Raw genomic sequence first — 23,005 nt, forward strand, 5'->3', positions numbered from 1 at the left:
TCATTAGAAACCATATAGTCATGGATTAAATACTTTCATAACTCAGAAAATAATGTACATAATAATTGATCAAATGTAAGTTTGTCTTCTGGATCAGCTTCTCAAGGACCTTCAATGGTTATAATTGCAGAATATAAAAAAGCACCTGTTGGTAAAACCACGAGGAAATGGGGATGACCCACAGATTATTAGCTTCTTTCTGAGTCACACACACACGGATCCTGACTAACATCAAACTTTCTCACTGACCTGCGACTACAGCCCTCGTGATCCAGCAGCTGCTTCTCAATCTTGGTGGGATGAATTTCACATGTGTTGCATAACTGGAATCAGCAAGACACTTTCACATCGTGGTACAACCCTCGCGTGTTTCTGCAACATGTCATGACCCTGGAAAACACACACACAAACACACACTCTTCCCTGCCAGCATGTGAAACCAGAGACAACAGCAAAGCCGAGAACGTCGACACTCAACAGTTCTTAAACTGTGCTGCGGTGTTGGAAAGTTAATTGGCTTTACGCAGACATGAACACGATAGTTAGATTAATGCGTTTGTGAGTTAAAAAAAAGGTGTGATGACAGAAAAGACTTCACTACAGATATCTTCACAATTAGAGCATCCTTAATGGAGCACATTGGTGTTAGAGGATGAATATCTCATAGTGTCAGGTCTGTGCGTTTGCCTTAAGAGTGAGGGATATGATTACTTTCCTCTTTTATTAGACACGTTTATCACAGCAGTCCTTCCTCAACACACAGCCACATAAATCACACGGTGCAAAATCTTGTCTAAGAAAAGATCTTTATTTATAAAAACAACAGTATTACCAGTTACATACTTTACTGAAAAAAGCAACTTCTCAGAGCCAAGGCCGGTATGAATGGTACATCATCATTTTACATGGATAGGCAACATTACAAATATACTGTGTGTGGAGAGTAAAAAACGAAACAAAACAAAGATGTTTGGTCTATTTTGCCTTAACAAGAACTCAGGGGGGAAACTGGGACTAAAACACATTGCATAATTCTCTCACCCACCACTCCCATACATACAAACCCGAAATAAAATACAAACAAACCTGACATAAAAGTGGAAAAAATACAAAAAAAAGAAGGTAAAAACAAATGGATTATAGACCAAAATGTGCTTTTGTCCACCTCCCTAATTAAATTAAACATCAGTATATCTCCCAGATCTGTCTGTTAAAACTTGAGTCTCCTTGGAGGGATTAGTGTCCCATATTTAAGTGTTTTCTTTTGTAAAATGGCACATCAAGAACGCCAATATGAACAGATATATTGATCAAATAAGAAAGTAGTGGTTTCTTTGAAATGTTAAGAGGAAATCATTATTCCAGAGAGACCCTCCCGATGCGTTTGTTCATTTCTAAATAATGAATAAACTAGGTATGGTAAGTTGTGTCTATAGCGTGAATATTTTACAGTAGAGCAAGGAATGTTTTCTGAAGCAGGATGTCAAAAATGTTTTAGTGGTTTATGATGTTACCAGCTTGTCATTTCAGAGTCAAGTCTTTACTGCTCTCGTCGGCTAAATCCAGACTGAAAATCCAAGACAGCGGCTAAAATTGTACATTTTTAGTTGGAAATGAAGGTTTGAAGAGTCAGCTGGTACATTAAACCAAACAAAGCTTTGTCACAGGAGTAGAAGCAAACCTTGAAAAACAGACAACATGAACAGATGAATTATCAACACATGGTCTTATGGGTCTGGTCCGTGCACACGCACACAAAACACACTCACTCCAAGGTCCATATTTCCACACACGCACACACACACGGCCACAGGCTTATTGTATGAGAAATATACACACACCTGCCCTTTTCTGGTCTACACCTGTGCTCATCCCAACCGAGAGAAAATAACTCTAGACAGGAAAATAACTCCCTATAAACATTCTCAATCTACAGGTCGGCCCAAAGCTCCCAACGGTCCCAGTGAAGGGACGATTTAAATTAATGAGCCAAAACTAATGCAGTCATCCCATTTTTCTTTTTATATACAGTATATACCCTACATTACTCTACGTACAAAGTCATCATCAGGATGCGGGTGTTGGCAGGACAACATTTACCAAAATGTTGGCGATAGCAAGAAAATAATAAAAACAAGCAAGAGGACAACACCGAAATTAAATGATTGTCAACAAAGGTGATTGCCTTTACAGGAGAATTATAATTTAAAATGTCATATACTTCTGCTGCTACAATTGAATGTGTTTGTAAAAAGTAGTTGTATGGTTCTGTACGGTGTGTTGCATGAAACGTTTTGCCTGCAACACGGCCACTTTTCTTTGGATGCCAACCCTTATATTCTGATCCCATCTGTGTGGTGATAGAGAAAGAGAAGAGGGGAGGGGGGGGGAGACGAGAGGGAGAGACTGTGCATCTGGATCTTCTCTCTTCAGTAGCAGTGGTAGGGCAGGGACGGCCCCGTCTGGGTGATGCACACTATCAATTTTTCTGGAGGAACAGAGCAAATTACGTCGATTAGAATGACAAATTAAAGCTGGTCATTTACAGGATAAACATGGAGGCACAACAGAGACTCATTATGTGGTATACGTATGGCACACTGCACATCACAATAACCAGGTGTTCAATAATACTTTAACAATCTAACATTTAATTAAAACAAGTTTAACTCAAGTTTGGTTTTCCCTGGTTAATTCGTTGTAATTCACATCAAGTTTCATAGTCGGCTATCCAAGCCTTGCCTGATGAAAACACTGAATTAAAAACACAATCATCCTATGGAGCATTGGTTCAAATGTGTATAAATAATCTCTTACCAGCCATGTACTACATTGTGATCAGAATAACTCAAAAGAAAACCAAATTAAATTAGATGCGTTACAATTTCTGAAAAATAACAAATAATCAAAGATGTTACTGGAGAGTAACCTCTCCAATATTAAGAAGATTAAATAATACAAAATTAAAGCTGACATGAAGTTACTACCCATTTCAATCAATAATCTTCCTGGCACATACTGTATGTTGTTGTAATACCCTGCAGAGCCACAAGAGCTCACTGAGGAAAGATTCTTCAGTCCTGGGAGTAATGGCAACATCTATTCAATTAAGGGCAATAGTACCATAAACCTGAAGGGGTGTGGCTATTTAAACATCACTTTGGTGTAAAGCTATCCGAAAAATATAGTGTTAATAAAAAGAAAGGCAACCCTGCACGCTGGCTCAATGCCACAAAGGTTCATTATTGACTGTGTTCAGAGTCTACTTGGATTAATGTTGTTCTCAATAAACCCATGTGGCATGGAGCAACATGTGAACAACACTGATGGTACTATACAAAGTTAAAAACAACAGAACTTGGGACAAAGATCACAAGAGTGAACATATTTGTTGCAACGGTTACAAAGCTGTTTTAAGGAATGTTTTTCACAAGAGTAATGTATTCTTGACATTGTGTAACTGTAATATTTCTAACACTAAAACTAGCTTTGGTAGCAACGACAAGTTCTGGTATTGTGACGGCACTACTGAACTTACAACAGTTTGAATTCTAAGGGATTAAAGTCTTAAACTAAAAAAGGACTGCATGGACCACAATGCATAAGGAGTACCTTGCACCATACTATACTAGCATGTACAGGTCACATAGGGGCATCATAAAGTTAAAAAACATGACAGTAAGCTACTTCAGTACACCATGTAGACAGGTTTCACTGAGGGTCCGGTGTCATCAGACAGAGGAACAGAGCTCAGAGTCCATGCAGGACGAGAGGTGAGTTGGACATACCATGCTGTTACATGCAGAGGGGGTAGAGGGGAGGTGGGAGGGCTAACCATCGTAGGAGTCCAACAGGGGCAAGGACCCCTTTCTGCCCCCATACACCCCTCGCTGAGAGACGACCAGAGAGAAAGAGAAAGGGAGAGGAAGTGAGTGAGAAAAGAAAATGTCAGTAAATGTGAGTTTTTTTTAAAGGCAACTGCCAAAGGAAAGATTAAAGGGGAAATGGGTTGGGTGTTCTGAAGTGGGGTTTGTGTTAGATACTGATCCAAGGTCTGTGTACAGTAGATGGGGGTCTACACAACCTCCAGTACGCATGTAATAGACACAAGCAAAGCAATGCACTGATGCGGGCAGCAGTGAAACCTTTTTAGCCAACTTGGTTAATTTTGGTTAGTGCAAAGTCAGACTAACCCACAAACCAATTTAGGAATTAGCTGACCCGTAAACCAGACCATTTCTGTCCAAAGAGTCTGCTGGCTTTTAAAAGAGCAAATATAGCTTTAGTTCCCCATCAAAAAGGAATGTCTGGCACTAAGATAAAGCGGTCAAATATTTTAAATATAGGGTAAACTGTTTTTAGGTAGGCCTTTTTTTTTATTTTTTTTATTTTTTTAAATACGGCTCAAATATGTTCTGCTGCTGCCTCCTTCAACGGCAATACATTGCATTGTTTCTGTGATCGTACTGACTATGGATATGTAGGATAATTACCTCACATAACCCCACTTCAAAAACATCCAAACTATCCCTATAAAGTCAGGAAATATTCATAATGGTGCAGGAGATTAGGGGTTAGTGAAGTTAAGTGAGCAATCCAACTTGAGCAGATTGTGTATTTGCGTGAGAAAGATTTAAGGTACCGGTAAAGTGTCTGTGGTTTCATCCAGAGTGTGTCTCCTCTCCCTCTGGTCCAGTGTAGAGTACGCCTCTGAGGAAACAAAACGATGAGAATGAGAAGGAAATCATACAACATCTCGTCATGATCTTGATGTTTTTATTGACAAAAACAGTGATGATAAATACTAACCAGGGCCGAGGTCATTTAGAGGAATCATGTCCCTCTTTTCTCCTAAGAGGAAACAAAACAGAGTCACGAATCAAACTAAACTTTCTTCTCAAGTTAAGACATTTGGAATACCATGAACTATTTCCTAACACCGACCTCTGTCCAGCAGTGGCATGGTGCTGTCTTCATAGGTGCCGTTGGCCCGGGTGCTCGGCCCGTTGGTGGCGCTGAGGTTGACCATGAAGTCAGTCTTCTTCCAGCCGTCCTTCTCCAGAGGCTTGCGGAGCTCCTTGTGTGCCCAGACGAGCTGCAGCACCTGGCCAGCCCCCCGCACCTCCCGCTCCGAGCGCTTTCTGCAGGACGCACAGAGAGACTCACACATTTAGCAAAGTGTTGGCTTTATATCTTGGCACAGTTGTCTTCAACAGCCAGTTCAGGCATTTTCACAAAGAGCTATTTAACTTCGGAAATGTGTGATCAACAAATCATTTTATTCAAATCCATCTTTGACTGAGGCTATTATCTAATCCAGGGGTGGGGAACCTCCGGCCTCCGGGCCGTATACGGACCGCGAGACCATTTGATACGGCCCTCGAGGTAATTTATAAACACAAGCAAAAAAAAAAAAATGTAGGCCGCAAAAAAGTGCCTGTTTTTCCTGGCCAAGGTCAGGGTTCTTGAACACAACACGAGCCTAACCTGTCATCACGTGGTATATGTCTCGACTGACAGGGGTGTAGTGCTGACAGAGAGCACAAGAACGCCGCTCCGACACTTCAAACATTGCAGTACCCACAAGGAGCCGTACACATGCCCCAGTTTTTGCGTGGCTGTGTCTTTAGTTGAAAGCCCAGTGGCGATCTGTTCATCTGTCATACTGATCATACAGTCAATAACTTTGCTGTTATTAGCATCTGGTTAGCTAGCTATGCTAACGAATATAAGAAGCTTTTTCTACAACCACGTAAATGTGCAGTGAGGCATATCTCTATATGATCCTTATAGTTATACAAAAATATGAGAATAAAGGAAAAACTGGTATAAAATACTATATGACAGTAAAACAAATTTGTAATAAACAAGAATAAAGTTTGAAAGGAGTGATTTGTAAAATATCCATAAAGAAAAAGAAAATCTGTTTACAGTTCTGTTTCATATGGCTGTTGAGAGATGTATCCATAGATCTCTTAATTTAGCTCTCAAAGTGCACCAGATTGATGCTTTTAACTTCAACATTTAAAAAAAAATCTTCCCGGGGGAGCATGCCCCCGGACCCCCCTAGAGGAGGTTAGGTCACCCCCCACTTAAATCATGTTCACATGGATAGGAAACTAAATACATTTGCACACATCTTGTGTCCATATCTTTCTGTTTTGGTGGTCATGCCACAACCGTGCACGTGCATGCGCGCGCGAGTCATGGTAAGATATCTGGATTAAGAGGTTGCTTTTTCTTTGCACAGCATGAAAGAAAGGCGAAAAGAATGGGCTGTGATCTTTGTTTTTTTAAGCAGGTTGAGTTCAATATTTTGTACGGCCCTCGGAGGATGTTGTAAAAATTGAAATGGCCCTTGAGAGGAAAAAGGTTCCCCTCCCCTGATCTAATCAGTCAACACAGTTGGAAAGCTGGAAAAAAAAAAACAGTTTTTTTTTCAAGTCTCAGCTTTGTTAAAGAATCATTCAAATATTTGTTTGCAATAACAGTAAGGTATGGAAATTGATTTTGTTATACACTGCTCAAGTATCTGTCTTGCCATCATAAAAGCATCGTTGTATATTAAAGATTAAATGTTGGGTTTGCAATAAGCTGCATCCTGAATGCTCCATTTTCTACTTACTCTATTCTTAGCTTATTTACAGACACTGGGTGTTTCTCAATCGCGAGTACGCTTGCTTGGTAGCACATGTCTGTCGAGCATCTTGCTTCAGAAGCGAGGCAAGAATACTTCCTGGCATTCGGAAAACAAAGAGTGGAACAGGCTAGCAAGTGTGCGTCATATGAGAGCCCCGCCTTACATTTTCCGCCACAGATTTGGGGAAATTGGTCCGTGCGCAAAGCATTGTGGGGATTTTAAGACCGCGGAGTCTACACATGTGCAGCCTCGAAATGTCTCCGAACGAAGTACGCCGGGCTCGGTCGATTTCCAAGTATGCTGGAGATTGGAACAGTACTTCGGCGGCACTCGATGACGTAGTATGCTTGAAATAGTGGCTCTGCAGCAGCTTTACTCGCGATTGAGAAACACCCACACTCACCCGTCCTTGTTGATGAGCACCAGCCTCTCGATGCCCTGTGAGGTTCGGAGAGTCTTTGCTGCATCCACACTGTTGCCTAGCACCTCAGTGAGCGTGCTCAGTACAGACACCACCGTCTCCTCCGATAGAGTTCGCCCCGACTGACTCTGGCCTCCGGGCAGGTTGGCCACGAGGTGAGGCACGGCGTGCAAACCTAAAGAACACATGCAGCGAGGTGAGAAAAAAGTAATACCAATGCAAACATCCAAAATCAAAGGCCGAAAACAAAGTCACACATCGTTTATAGTAGTAGGAATACATATAAACAAAATGCTGCAGGAAGTCCTGAAACACAAATGAGTCGGCATGTTTGCACTTCTGTTTTCCTCCTCTCAAAGTCAATGGTCTTCGATGAGATGCCTGAAATAAGTATGTTTTAAGCACAGCTTTTGCCCACAGAACAAGGGGCAATACAAACTTCAAGGTTGGAGGACAAAAGAGAAGTGCAAGCTATATTCTATTAGAACAACAGAGTATTTTGTAACTCATTTGGTAGCACAATACACATCCGTACCGAGCAGTTGGCAGTTGCGGTTGTCGATGGAGAGGTTCCTCAGAGCTCCGGACATTGCCCGCACCACGCGGTCGTTGCCATGAGCCAGCAGCTCCGCTATCATGGGGAGACCCTTCTCCAGACGCACTGTGGCCCTGATGTAGCGACCATACTGAAAACACATGGAGAAATGAATATCTTTTACATTGACAGCACACATTCCAGTAACTTCATGGACCTTTCCTACAACTAACTAATCATATTTGCTTCGACAGAACAAAAACAATCAGATTACTTTTCTGTGTTACTCTAAAATGCAACAAAAAAAAAAATCCCTAGAGCATTGATTCAGTTTGCTGAAAAAACGAAAGATACTTACAGTCCACCGGCCGGCACACAGGTTCTGGATGGCCCCAGCAGCAGCCTCGAGCACCGAGGGGTTCTTGCTCTCTCTGAGCAGCGATGTGTAAACACGGACCACCTCTGGTTGATACAACAGCTCGTAACCTGACACCAACAGAGAGAGGGGTGTTGGTTTGGATTTCAAATTTGAAAAAATGCAACATTAGTGCTGACCACATATAAGCCTTTTTCCAAACAATATTCCTACCAGCCCAAAGTGTTTATCTGTAAACACACATTTTGGGATGAGACTTGTATTATCTTAAAGAATGATCCCTTATTTATCTGATCAATTATAAAATGCTTTGAAGGGAAAGAGAAACGATACCTTTGGCAGGTGTTGTCCTCTTTGGAATGTCGACCACATCTCCGCTCCCATCATCTCCATCCTTCTTTCCTGCTGCAAGAAGTTAGATTTAAAAAAAAAAGGGAGAACATGAAATATTGATTTTGTGTGCAGCTGGTTGAGATAGCATTCAGTTATCCTCATTCCTTTACTCTGGCTCATTAGTATGGGAAATACAACCATGCAACCAGTGGAACAAGCACTGTGAACATGCAACGTTGTTTACGTGACATCAGGTGATCATGCTTATGAACGGGATGTGAAATCCTATTTATTCGACATTCTCAATACTCTAACAAGTACTATTTTCCATAAGTGAAATGAGTGATGACAGAGTGGTCAATACTTTCAAAAGTTTGCCAACACCAAGAGGAGAATCTTACCTTTTGAAAACCACTCATCTAAATACAGCAAAGAGAGAGGAGGTGAAGTGAAGGAGGGCAGGAAGAAAGATGGGGAGGAAGGAGGAAGAGGAGGAGTAGGGGGGAAAGAGTTGTAGAGTTTGAAAAACAGCCACAGGTGCTTCCACCACCAACAAGCTCAAAGCCACCAGCAACGCAACCACTTTTTCAACACCAAATGGACACAATGCAACACGCAGCTGTCTCACACTGACCTTTGCCCTTTCGAGAGCCGAAGCAGCCCCCTTTGTTGGCAGGGACCGGCCCCTGGTTAACGGGCGCGGTCTCAGCGTAACGTTCGCAGCCAGGAACTTCACGATGAACGTGGTAGGAAAGATTCCTCAGGAGGCAGACACAGTTCTCCACCAACTGCAGGGCGAGAAGAGAAGATCAAAATGGAGACAGAAGTAGAGAGCAGGGGGCGGGAAAATCTGTCAAAACTGAAGTGAACGGGTACCTTGTTATCCACATCTTTGCGGTTTATCTGTGACTGGACAACATACATAAGAGAATCCACCAATCCTGTGCATTCCCGCAATTTTCGCCGGGCCTCGCTGCGTTCTGAACTCACATTCCTGCCGGACAGAGGGAGAATTTTAAGCACATAATTGCATGCTTTCCATTCAAAATAGCTATTTTTCTTCTTTGACTTTGTTGGCTTTTAATCCATTGAACCCTTTGCATACCTAAGGCAGCCGGCAGTGTTGGTCAGGGCGGTCTCCCACTCCAGATGGCGAGGCTTGCAGCTCTCCTCCCCACCGTGGCTCGCTCGCTCCCAGCCGGAGTGAGGAACGACCACCTCGTCGGCGAGGGCGTGCAGGGCGTGGTCCACGATCTCCATCTTTACCGAGTCGTGGGACGAGAGGTTCCACAATGTGCCTGGGACGAAATAATAAACCTTGTTACCCTCACCGCAATGAAAAAAAGAGTACGTGGCCCTTCAAATAATTAATAATAACTAAAGTGACTTAGGGCTAAACTCATTCCTTAAAAAACTCCATATTATACATTTCAGAAAACACTTTTTTTTTTAAACCCAGAGTATAAAATGGCACGAAATGGGTTAGTGCCAATAGGAAAACCAATTAATTCACTTAAAGCGACTTTTCTTATATTCTCTTGCTCATGTTTATTATTGCTTTGCAATACATTTTCTTATCCGATAACATGTTTGAATAATCGGTAAAATACTCATTGCTATAATAATCAATAGCTGTAGTCATGATAAAACCTTATGTCTCATCCATGTTTGATTAAATAACATATTCATCTTATGTTTTCCCTTGAATAACTCCTTGCTACAACTCATAACAAAGTCAATAATAAAAAACACAATTGATCTACTCTAGCGTCACATGATACCTGTGATAGTGTCAGTGAGGTCCTGGTCGTGGGTTTTCCTCAGTAACCGGACCAGAGCGGGCACTCCATCGCAGTTCTTGATGGCGATCTTGTTCTCTTGGTCCCTCCCAAATGAAATGTTCTTTAGTGCTCCACAGGCCGAGTGGTGCACATCCTTAGTGGGGTGATCGAGCAGCGACACCAAGGATGGGATGCCCTTCAGGCGCCGCACCTCTGACTTAACCTAGACACACACAAGCAATATAAATCAAGCTGCCATCAAGGATTTGCCATATAGACACAATGCAAAAAACAGTATTCCATTATTTTTATTTTTTTAAACAGACCATTGGTTAAGTGACTTATCAGAGGTTGCCACACATTTATTAGATTTAAGCACCGAGTCATCCATGGGTTTTTCCTCAGATCAAATAACAGGCATTTCTTGCTCACCTTATCATTTTTGAATGTGAGGTGCTGCAGGAATGCGGCAGCGTTGATCTTGACGGGGTCCAGGCGGAAGTTCAACATGGCGATGACCTCCGGCAGCTCCGGCTGTCTCCATGTACCAGGCGGACCCTTCCTCAGCGTGCTGTCCAGTGAAGCCATGCTGCCCCTCTCCATCGTCATGGGAACGCCCCAGGCATAGGGGTCAACTCCAACGACGTCACCGTCCAAAGTATCCTCACAGCTCCTGCATGTAGCAGACAGGAATAAACAGAGACACATTTGTTAGGCGAGTTTCTAGAAACATATTCGGAGTTTAACATTAACTCAAAGCAAGGCAAGGCACTTTTAGCACATTTCTTACTTTCTTTACAGGTTAAAGCATTGAAATAAAAGCAAACCGGCAGTAGATTACTGAGTTAAACAATAAAACAAAAATGGGAAAGAAATATCAAACTTACAAGAACAAACTAACATTTAATTTTGACTATAACATTTAAAAAAAAAAGCATTACAAGCAATAGTAAAAGGTAGGTCTAAAGTAGAGCTTGCCTCATATTACTCACATACATGGTGTGATTATAAAACAATCAGGTTTTGCTTTTGTGTTTTACCTCAGTCTTCTTCTGTCCATAGCAGCGGGGCCGCGACCCAGGCCTGGCATGGTGCCGTAGCCCCCGGGGTGCATGGGTGGGGGCCCCATGCCGTAGTCATCATATCCCACGCTGCGCTGGTCGTCCTCCAGGCCGTAGTGGCCGTGGCCGTATCGCACCTCCAGCGCCGAGCCCAGGGCCCTCATCCCCCGGCTCACCTGGGGCTGCGCTGCGTACGGGTCCAGCTGCTGGCGGCTGGGGGCCCGGTAGCCTGAGTCCAGGGTCCGGTAGCCGTCAACTGGCCTGGGGGAAGAATGGGGTGAGGAGTGGTTAAGTGAGACTGTATTTATTAACCGTGTTTTTGATGAAGAACAACAACAGGGAAATATGCTTTGTGTCCACTCATAAAATAAAGTAAATGTACTGTATGGCTTGAAGGAAATAATTCCCGAACAAATAAATCATTCAGAGCACCATGTTCAGGGGTCTTATACCTGTAGCGCTCGTCCATGTGCGAGCCCCTGCTCAGGCTGGTGTATGCCTCTGATGGCGGGCCCCCCCGGTAGTCGTCATATCCCCCTACAGGGGCGTAGTGGTAGTTTCTGGGCACTGTGGCCGTGGGGTAGTCTGACGGGACAGCCTGCCTGTAGGAGCGGTCCAGTGTGGCGCTGTAACCCCCCATCCCAGACACCGACAAGCCCCCGTCAATCGACATGGAGTCAGAGGGCAGGACTGTGCGTGAGATTGGCTTCTTCATCTGCAGGAGAGCAACATGAGAACTGTATCAAAGTATGTTTAATTGCACAATCTGATATGCCATGCCACTTGGGGTCTCTCAAAATAACAAATTCAGCCGCAATAAAAAAGGGTTACATTTTGTGAACTTGATCCACACAAGCCTTTGTAGGCAAAGCCTGATGACCGCACGGTGATAGTTTTATAACCACTTACGCCATTATCCTGCCGCCGTGTGGTTCCCTCGTCAGAAAAGACTGAGTGCACTTCCTGTGAGTCGTCTTCTGGTGTGTAGCTCTCGTCGAGCGCGCCGTGTGCAGGGTCCACCATTCTGTACTGTATATGCAAAAGTTCATTTTAATCATTGGCTCTTTTAAGTCACTCGCTCTTACTGCTATAAATAAAGACAAATATACATTTTCATGAAAAACTACACAAAAACACAAACCTGTGTGCCGTTTATGTACGAGTCAATCAGTTTGAGTCGTTCTATGTCTGCATCACCTAAACGCCCGTTCTGGTAAGAAAGAGAAAGACACATGTGAAATTAAAATAAGAAATAAAGAAATATCTTACAGTTTAGCTGAGACACCATAAAAAAGTGAGGTCAAGGCATGATTCACAGTAGCTAATGCCGTCTACTTTCTTACAACCTCCCAGATGATATTACTGCTGCTGAAGCACATTCACTGCTGACCAAACTGTCCCTGCATGTTTATGGTCTGTGAATCACTGCCAGACATGAGGGAGGACATTTTGGAGTACAGCCACTCATCCTCACACCCTACTTCATCCTGCTGTATTCCGTTACATAACCAATGACTGTCACACTGTATAACTTGGAGGCTTTCTACCTAACCCTGAGTAACACTCATGCAATACGACCGCCTCAGCTATCAGCAACAGCCTCCAGCTGAACTACATGTGAACAATGCAATGGGGGATACTTTGAAAATCTATCCCCAGCAGGGAAAAGACTGTGTTACTACCCTGGGTTACTTTCAGTTTCAGCATTTCTTTCATACTACCGACGGTCATGACTGTAAAGGTTTGTGTATTTTTGCCTTACAATCACGGTCCAGTACACACGGTATGTAGATTGTTGCACATAATGCATAACTAAAGCTCACAAATGCAGGAGCTGTCGAGATACTTTTAGCGGTACACTGTCACATTGTGTATGAGAAGAAGAAAGTGCGTTTCTTCCCAGTTTACCATTCACTGCTTTACACATTTCCAACCAACAGATAAATGTTTCAGTGATTTGAATGTTTAATATGGTCAAGGAGAAACTGAATGAAACACACTTAATGCACAACTTTTATGTTGCATTTCATTGCTTAATTGATGCTTTTTCCTTCTATGTTCAGCCCGTTGTGACATGTTGCCTTTGGGGAAGTGTTTGTGCAGAGTTATATAGAAGTCTCTCTTCAATACAAATGGAAATTAACATATATGTATGCATTTTTTCTGCCGCTACTGAACTCTGACCATAACCGTGTCTCAAAAACCAGGGTTTACTGTGTACGGTTGCATTGACACTACAGACTATTACAATTAAAAACTAGGTTATGAACCTTATCAAACACTGACTTTCTCTTTTTATTTGCAGTATGTCATACTGCACTTTACATAATGTCCACAAGGAGGCAGGGTTGTTATTAACAAGCAATGTGAAGTGTACCTTTATAGCAGAAAAGGACACTTCCTCTACAGCTGGACCTTCCTATAATACCTGCTCATTTACAAACTCTTCTTCTCGTCAAGGCCAAAAACTAAGATAGTGTATCTTTAGCCTTCATCTTCCAGTTGCAGCACACTAATCTAAAACTTCCAAGGATTCAAAGAGACACAACATGATATCTAATCTATGTCACAGAGCCCTTAAGGAAGACAAATATTTAGGAATAGAGTTTAAACTAGTTTACTCTGTATGTCAAATGCAAAAAAACAAAGTGCTTAAACTGCCTGCCCGTCTTTGTTAATGATAATGGGTCTTCTTTAATTGCGCTTCACAAGCCTACAGACACCCAACTGAAGTTTATAAGTCTGTGATTGTCAAGCGTTTTGATAAATACAATGGAAGAAGGATACGGTAGGACCATTTCAAAGTAAAATAACTCTAGGAACTTGAAAAAAAAATAAAAAATACAATTGAGAAAATAAACAGCATATGAATTACATCAAGCCCAGTCAATGCATATCATTCCTTTGCGCAACCATACAAACACGATAAGCACTAGTCATTTTATTACACAACTTCATCAAGGATTTTGCAATATCATTGATGTTCAACCAACAATTATATGATTTCATGCAAACAAGAATACTCAGTCTTTAGCAAGAACAACAGAAGCAGTTAAATAGCTTGATTAAAACATTTAAAAAAGGAAAGAAACAAAATCCTTCAGGTTGAATGAGAAACCACGAGGGATGCAGGAGTATGCGACACATGCACGATAGATGACCACACGTGATAACACAACATGCTGGAGCAGAGCGGAGAATAACTGACATTCCTCAGCAGGGGCCGCTGAAAAGTGTATTTGTGTTTGTCATCCGGTGAGTGACAGCGAAGGCATGCCGGAAATGTGAGGGTGGCCATCTCAGGCATGTTAAAAGAAGTGGAACGATGCGCAGGGATGTGTTTGCAGATGGGGGCTGAGAGACAGACGGACTACAGTCGAGACGTTTCATCATGACTCACACACACACACAGACACAGAGTGGCCGGGCGCTGGTGGAAACGAGGCAGGCGGAGAAGGGATGAATGATGGATGGAGAACATTTGGAGGATTGGATGGAGCAAGTGATGATCCATTGATTGGAAGTTGAGTGAAAAAAAATGGGGGATGCAGATGTCAATGAGAGACTCTGGGTGGCGATGTTTGTTGGGGAGTGTTACCTGTGTGTGAGGGAGGGGGCGACCCAGGGTCGAGGGGCTGGTGGCGGGGAGGCCCACTCTCCTCCTCTCATCCTCCAGCGCCCGGGTCAGCTGTTCAAACTGCACCTCCTGCTCCCTGACCGACTCCAGCAGAGCCGCTGCGCTCTCACACTGCTCCATACACACTACACGGCCCCATGGGAGAGAGGGGGGGCGTTACTCACGTCCATAAAGCCTGGTACCGACTACAGCACAGGGAGAGGGTGGCTATGGAAACACAGACACACCTCTCCAAAGAAAGTATAGCAAGATTCGGCAGCTGCTGGATTGTTTTGGGCTGATAAAAAAAATAGGAAGGGCTATCAACTAAGGATGCCCGATAATAGTGGTATGACATTGGTATTGGCAGATACAAATTATAATATGTGAAGATTTTATAAATATGGCATGTTTACATGTTATCTGAGTTGAAGTTGTTTTTCTTATTATGCCCAGAGAATGTGTATATTTTATAAAGCATTGCATTTTATGTCTGCATCTGCTAGTGGGCCCTCACGATTACAGATGTTTTCTGCAATTAGATGAAAAAGATTTGTGTTGTGATGATCACATTTTGTGTATTCCTACTATTACACAATCTGATAAATCAGATTTGTTTGGTGACTGAGATCGAGATGTTTTCTTGGAACGGTCATCGAGGGATTTCACAATGCTTCAAACACAGTGATTAATAATTACACACCAACAGTAAAGGCGGGTTTCTGGCTAAACCTCAGGCAGGAAACCTTCCCAGACTACGCTTGTGTTCTTGTGTTCAAAGTCTGTTCCTTTGAAAACTTGTCATAGTGCAATGACTCATTCATTCAAGCTTTTCCCAGCACACAGACGTAAAAAGGAGGTTGACTTGCTCAAATGTCATGCTGCCGTTAGGGATACGGTTACATGAGCATGTCAGCACCGAATAAACCTACATTACAAGATGTGTTGAAAGAATAACTGCCAACAATGAAATAATTTCAGAGTGGCACTATGTGAACATAAAATAAAGTAGAATAATAATAGACTTCTCAACTGGTACTATTAAAAGCATAAATCACAGGACACATGATACTGTACATTTCACGTCAGACAGTAGACACTGTACGGGACAAAAGCTGTAGCAGGGGGGTAGTGATGGTGGAGGGAGTCTTTGAACCCTGGTTATTGCATTGATCATTAATATTTCAAGCAACAAATTGAACAAGATAATATGGAGAGAGTAATTGCAACATTACATTGATCAATACCACCATCCCCAACATGCAGATCAATAAAGCTATTGCCACTTAGGGCATTTATGGAGGCGTCCTCTAGGCTTTTCACCCTCTCATACACAACATTAAATACCGTCTTACAAACGGCAGACAAAGAGATTTTGGGGATAAATCCTCTGCAGTGTGTTGACTTTGCAAAGCAAAACACTGTTGGCATATTGACAGAAGACTATAAACAAAACCTCACGTTCCTTTTATGAGAAATAAGGTGTCTCGCCTTTATGTACATGTTTATTTTATGACATTTATATGCGATAATTGTGGTTTCCATAGCATTGGGAGGATGTTAAGGAATCACCATGGTCCTACATCATAAATTGAACCATTCAAGCGCCAATTTATAATGATAGAGACCTTCAGGGTAAAAAACACAAAGAGGACAAGGCCTGTTCAACATAAAGAGGAGCAACAATATATTTTGGAGCCTCACGCCAAAAACACAACATTTATTTCCAAGGAGAGTTAAGCACAAACATACTATCAAAGCTCATTGCAGAGAAGATCTGAAATACACACCTTCACCTTGGGCGTGGTTTGGTAGTAGAGGTGAGAGATCACACCAAGGTCAGAGGTTGAGCTCTAGTTGCTCATGAGTAGATGGTCAACGAACCACCAAGCCCAGAAACAGGAGGAATGGACTGCAGAGAGAAAGGGGAGGGAAGAGGGGAAAAAGGGAGAAAGAGAGAACTGTTTGAGATTGAAAGCACCTCGGGTGGAAAAACAGCAACTTGGTGAGAATACCGTACAAGTGTGTCAATAGGAGTGTTTGCTTTGTGAGCAGAAAAAAAAACACAGCACGAGACAGAGGCATACAGTAGCTTCAGCCTTTAGACACACCCTGTATTTACTCAACATCTGGCCTGCGTACGGCAGCAGGCTGTGGGAAGTTGACCAAACCTGCAGCTTTGTCTGGGCCAGAGAACATCGACCGTCAGCATAAAGAGAAAAAGGATTTTAGAGATAGGAACATTCTTCAAGAACCATATGTTTTCTTATCGACTCGATCTTTTATTCTCCTTCTTAACCTTGCATTTTTTTAAAGTACCCAGCCTTTCCTCTTTTCATCTACTTCTGGCCTAGCTCTTTCAGTCCGCTACTCGTGTTCGCTCAACTCAACTGCCTTTTATCCCTCCCCCTACGTCTCTTTGTTATCTTGGCTGGGCTCGGAGAAAAATACATTGTTATACCGGAGCCAAACAAGTGGAGACTCAGATCCTCTTATCTGTTGATACACTCTTTGCTGTAGCACCCTGGCTCCTCCTCGGCCCTGGTTTGAAAGGTGAATAAACACAGGCATTGCCACCCACACACCTGCATGACCGGTTGGACAAGGTAGAGGAGGGGCGACTGAATTTCAGTTTCTAAATGGCTCTCTCTGTCTCCCAAACATGCACAGATGTACTCTTCTGACAATCTGGTACAGAGACATTTGGGCTGCAAACAAGGACCTGCATTTATATTTCAGGCAACAGGTGTTTGTGTGCACGACAGGTAGTGTTAACAAGCATAGGTGTAATAAGATTATGTAGAGATGGTGACGAATGACTCACAGTTTCACCTGCATCAGATTGTGCAAACGAATTAAGAAGACAGACATGGTGATCGCACTGTTTAACTGATAAGACAGACTATTACGACACCATTTGGCTTGTAAAATGAAGCAGGGAGAGGCTGCGTCTGATCCTGTATGTCGGTCAAATTAATGACAAAGAAAACATTCCCACACTTATATTACTTGTGGTTTCTCTTGGGGTGTTCCCAGTGTGGGAAAAAAGGGAGGAAAGTAGGAAGGCTTGAGGAAACAAGGAGTGGCTGCAGTTTATTTCGCAAGACAAAGGAATTTGTCAGAACCAAAACCAGGATTTGCATGCGGGCTAAGTCTGACTGACAGGAAGACATGATGTCACACATACACACACTCCCACTATCCTTTGCGTAGTGGCTGTGGTGCCCCAGAGCTATAACCTCCCACCTGAGCAAATCACACACCGCAGTCCTGAGCCACAAATGCCTATATATGGTCATAGCCAGGACAGGGCTGATATTATACCCTACAGAGAGACAGACAGAGATGAAGAGGCCAAGAGCTGCAAACAAATCAAGCAAGGAGAAAGACAGGCAGTGAAATACACAGGAGTGTAAACTGGAGCGTAAGAGGGGGGGTAGAGATAAGGAAAGGAGAGCTGAATAAAAGATAAAAGCTAATCTTGCATTCCTACCATTGTCTCCTGCCAATTCAGCAAAGCAGCCCTCCCACTCATCCGCTGTAAAGCAACCTAAGCAGGACACTGGCTAATAACCTTTAGTGTTCTGTGTTGACCGATAAAGTTTTGTCGAGTCAAGTTCACTGGTCGCAATTACCCAAAGGAATAAACTATTTAAATGCATTTCAGCTGAGATCTTTCCTTAATGTTATGCCACATGTAAACACAGACTGCCTCGCTCCTCATGTAATCTCAGTTGGAACAAATAATCATCATATACAGGCTAACCACTATCGTGTTTCACTAATGAGTGCAACTGTCATTCATGCAAGATGAATGATAAACTGTGATTGATATTTCTTGGCAACTGTACTGGGGAATGTGATTGTAAGTGTGTGTGTTTTAGCCACAGTCAGAGGAGAGAATTTGCAGCTGTCAGTCTGGGAGGTTTTTGAAACAATAAGAAGTTTGTGCAACTGAGAGCATAAAGGCATGTGTGAAAAGAGATGGAGAGCAATAATTAGCATTTGAAACATTTGAGTGCCATTGCATCTGTTTGAATGTGACTGTCCGGGGTCAAGTTAATGTCGCTCTTGACTTTTGTTCTCCACACGTCTTCCCCTCTCACAGCTGTAAGTTTGGCCTTGAAAGTCAGCGGTTAGTTTCGTTGAACAATGAAAACAATCAGAGCCGTCCCATTACCACTCCCTCCCCTTTCCCCTCTAACCCACTTCCTGAGAAACAGGATGTTATGGATTGGACATCAGAGATGAGTAAAGGGACGATGCGGCCACTTAAGCTCACCAGAGACCATCTTCCTCAACAGACCTGCTTCTATGCAATACCACAAGAGCCTATAGGAAGTACACTTTAATTAACCACCTTCTGATGGTTAAAAGGAAGTTTTTGCTGTGAAAATTCCCTATGCTCAATATGCTGATCACAAGACCACAAACCATTTCCCATTTTGCTTATATTGTTCTCCATCCAAAGTTTTCAGTTCTGCTATCATGACTTCTCATAAAGTATCCATGTGAATTTGGCAGTATGAGCTCATTTTCATAATCTTTTAATTAAAGTTATTATATTTAGGTTGTTCCCTAATTTCTGAATATTCATACCGGAAATAAGATGTATTGGTCAACTAGCAGGTAAAATCTATTTTGATAACTGATAAGTCATACGATTGAAGCTAAAACGTTGAAATATTGGCTGGTTTTAAAGTCTCGGATATGAAAAGGTTTGGTTTTTTTCACTCCCTGTACAATAATTGATTATCTGTAGGTTTTAGGCTGTTTATCAAAGACAAACAAGTTTTTTTTCCAATTGTAATAAAGAATAACAAAAATAAATATTAAAAACCATACTGATTTGCTTTCTGTCCTAGATATTTTCAAGATCACAAAAGTTTATTTCAGGTAAAGAAATGGATCGAACCATGTTATACATAAAGATCATAAGCCTTCCTTCAATCCACATGTTAAATGTATCATGAGCAGCAAACAAAAACACAGTGAAAGACGAACATTTCGCTGTCAAAAAAATGACGCCAACAAATGGTCAAAAATGTCAAGCATGATGCCTTAAGGTCAACTACATACACATACGCTTCAAACATCTGATCGAGCCCCGACACAACACGAGTCACATATCTACATCTGATTTTGTGGCCATCAGTCAGCATGAATCACTCAACCCTGTCAGAAGACATCCGAGATCATATGCACACGTAACCAACAATGCAGTCTTTGTTAAGTTAATGAAACTCTGGTTACTTCAATAAGCCCCTACACCTGCCATCATCAGCAAAAACTCCCACTGAAACAACACATTCACTGTCAAAGAGCACAACTGTTCGTGCATCTCGAGGTCACAGACACGCTGTTCGCTGATAGCTCAGTGGGATGCCACCGGAGCTGGTTTAAACTGAGCGTGGTTTGTAATGGGATTGAAGCTTTAGCCAGCTAATCCACTTACCTCCCAACACATACACACATGACGTTAACGTGCACGCACGTACATAGACAAACACACAGGCTAGGCCCTTTGTGGATTAACCTGCACACCTAAAGGGAGCAGACACAATTACAGTCGGCGTTGGAGCATACATCAACAATCAAACAACGACTTCGAGACAAGTAGTCGAGAAGGGCTGATACCTGTGTGATCAGAGTCACACATGGTGTTATTAGTGGTGGGACCTGCATCACTTTGAATTAACTAGAGCCCTGGCCCAGTGATCCCTACACACATGCTGTACACAACATAAACCACAATACAACGTAAAGACAGTAGAGAATACACTAATTTACACTGAAATGTGTACCTGCATGTAGCACATGTTTACAAGAGAAACAGCTAGTTTATTTGTTCACACTGAAGCTGACAGTTATCCCCACCCAGGCATTTTCCTACCACAACAAGTCCACACATGACCCACCCAACAGGTTCACAAGGACAAACTTAAAAGCCAAGCCCATGAGTGATAGACTCCTACTACTGAGGACCACCACCCTTACACACACACTCAAATACACAAAACAGGCTTAACATTTAAATGCGCTGTCAAACAAGTTGTTAGGTTTCCAATAAATAACTTTACTTGGAATATGTATTACGATACAAGTAAAATAAATGCTGCTAAAGGAAAAGGATAAATGCACTAGAAATGTAAATGTACGTAGTAAACAGCATGCAGAATGGCCCATTTCAGAATAATGCACATTATTGTATAATAGTTGTTCACTCACTTTAATGTTTGCTGCTGGAGAAGGTGGAGGTTATTTCGATTTATAAAATACTGCTAGGTAGTTAGAATTTTTTTTTTTTTTATAAATAGTTTATTATAATTTGTAGTATCTTGCAAAATACATGTAGCCGTGTAAACCTCACTTTATGTAAACATGGAGTGGAGGATAAGTTAAAAGTACCTTACATTGTAGTTAAACTACTCAATGCTAAATACACTTACAGTTTATCATTGCTTAAAATACACTCTTCTCTTTTGGGCCTCCTTACCAACGATAAGCGTCTAGTTGTGGAAATCTACTTATCTGCTTAAACTGATAAAACGGTCTGCTTCCGATGTAAAGACGAGCTCTACTTCAGTGCTGTAAACCCGCCTGGCCGTCACGTTGTCATGCCACTATATTCCCTGTTGTAAGTCCAAATAACTGTTAGCATTCCCCTGATCTAGTTAGCAAAACCCCACAGACTGTCGTAATTGATTTGCTAACGTAATATAACAAGGTAGGGCATGAGCAAAGAACAGCGCGTTGGCTAAACCACAATAAGACGTGGGTATAAAATTACTCTAACGAACAAAGACCTGGATATTTGAGCGTTGGCTAATTTTTGTGAATCCGCTAATGCCCAGATAAATGTTAATGTTTGGGGAAAATAATTCAGCCGTTAGCCAGAAAGCTCTCCACTCCGCTCCCGTGTGACCTGGTTTGGCTGTCTAGCTACGTTAGCATCACAATAACCTACATACTGAGAGGCTAGCGTTAGCTTAGCAAACACAGATTAGCCGCAAGTTAGCGTGTGTTTGGCTAAAGGGGCATTTGAAGCTAATTTAGACGGTATTCTCAATTTCCTTCAGTGGTATCTAGGTCTCTTGTGAATCAGGTGTAACAGTGTGCACGGTAGGCTACGGTAACGTGGGCCTCGGTATGAACTTTTCACGTTAGCATCGTTAGCATCGTGAGCTAACGCTATCTAGGAGAGTCGTGTTGCTGATCTGTCGATGATGTGACCACTCCTTGCCAACGCTGCAGTGCACCCACTATCTGTGAAAAACAGAAAAGAAACACTCGCCCGCCGCTGTATCAACCATCTGGTAACATTTATGAATTAACTCACCTTGCTTGTGGAAAACCTCTGCGGACCCCTTACAGACTATTCCGTTTTTTGTGTTTTTTCCCCTCCTTCCCTGGGTTCTGGGTCAAGCTCTTTAAAGACGAAGCGACATCGCCGAGTTTTCTATCAAAGAGAGGGCGGGATCAACAATCGGCTTTACCGTAAATACGGCGCAAGTAGAATTCCTCTTCTCATACAGGTGTTTGTCACACGTTTCCAGAAGGGCGCAGTTATTCAGTATACTGGGAATATAGATAACGCTCACACGAACTTGCATGAGCAAGCATGTGAATATAAAAGACGAGAAGGGGGATTTAAATTCTGCTGCACTAGTAGATAAAATAGGCTTCCTCCCACCACCTCCTCTCTCCTCCCATTTATTTCCGCCTGTCGCTCCCCTCTCCCTCACATTTACACGCACACACACTGATGTCATTTCATTGATTGCCCAAGAACAATAGCCTGAGAGGAAGCTGCATTTCTTAGGGAAGTTCAAAAAACGCATTTCGCATCAACATGAAAACACTTTTGGGCACATTAAACCACCACCAGTTACCATCACATCCTCTGCATGTGCCCGGTCAGTAAATAGTTTAATGGTAAACAGCCTCTGCAATCACTTGATTTATTGGTATAATGCTTGACCACCAAACTATTTAGGAATCCCTCCTAACTCTAACTTTAGTGTCAAACTTTACGTTTCCTCTTGATATTACAGTAATTATTGAACTTTTAGTCCTGCCTATTAGTGTTTGATATATTTCTGACTTTACAGAAGTTATGGTGAACCAAAAGCCAAACAGATGGATGCTGATAAACAATGATTTAGTGGGCAGGGTGGAAAGAGGAACAATGCAAGGAATTTCCCCCAGTTTCCTTACGAGTCCCCCACAGTGCCACAGTATG

At 42.4% G+C, this 23,005-nt stretch overlaps 1 protein-coding gene across 7 annotated transcripts; it reads right to left on the bottom strand.

Annotated features, from left to right (window-relative positions):
- Positions 1 to 789: 789 nt before the first annotated feature.
- On the bottom strand, positions 790 to 22,401 carry LOC117487490 (catenin delta-1-like). Of its 7 annotated transcripts, none has more exons than XM_034136119.1 (22): positions 22,103 to 22,401; positions 16,554 to 16,675; positions 14,746 to 14,909; positions 12,289 to 12,357; positions 12,057 to 12,176; positions 11,600 to 11,862; positions 11,127 to 11,408; positions 10,519 to 10,759; positions 10,087 to 10,309; positions 9,411 to 9,603; positions 9,182 to 9,299; positions 8,940 to 9,093; positions 8,707 to 8,724; positions 8,306 to 8,377; positions 7,955 to 8,082; positions 7,597 to 7,747; positions 7,044 to 7,236; positions 4,945 to 5,141; positions 4,810 to 4,851; positions 4,643 to 4,710; positions 3,789 to 3,890; positions 790 to 2,488 (listed from the first exon to the last, which is right to left on the bottom strand). In XM_034136119.1, exons 3-21 carry the CDS (start codon positions 14,902 to 14,904, stop codon positions 3,831 to 3,833), a joined length of 2,751 nt encoding a protein of 916 aa, XP_033992010.1. In that variant the 5' UTR covers positions 14,905 to 14,909; positions 16,554 to 16,675; positions 22,103 to 22,401; the 3' UTR covers positions 790 to 2,488; positions 3,789 to 3,830. The 7 variants fall into 7 exon arrangements, with proteins under 7 accessions (XP_033992010.1, XP_033992017.1, XP_033992048.1 ...); XM_034136126.1 differs by lacking the exon at positions 22,103 to 22,401 and adding an exon at positions 16,875 to 17,154; XM_034136157.1 differs by lacking the exon at positions 14,746 to 14,909.
- Positions 22,402 to 23,005: the final 604 nt, after the last annotated feature.

The sequence above is a fragment of the Trematomus bernacchii genome, unplaced genomic scaffold (assembly GCF_902827165.1).
Source record: "Trematomus bernacchii unplaced genomic scaffold, fTreBer1.1, whole genome shotgun sequence".
Classification (NCBI taxonomy): domain Eukaryota; kingdom Metazoa; phylum Chordata; class Actinopteri; order Perciformes; family Nototheniidae; genus Trematomus; species Trematomus bernacchii.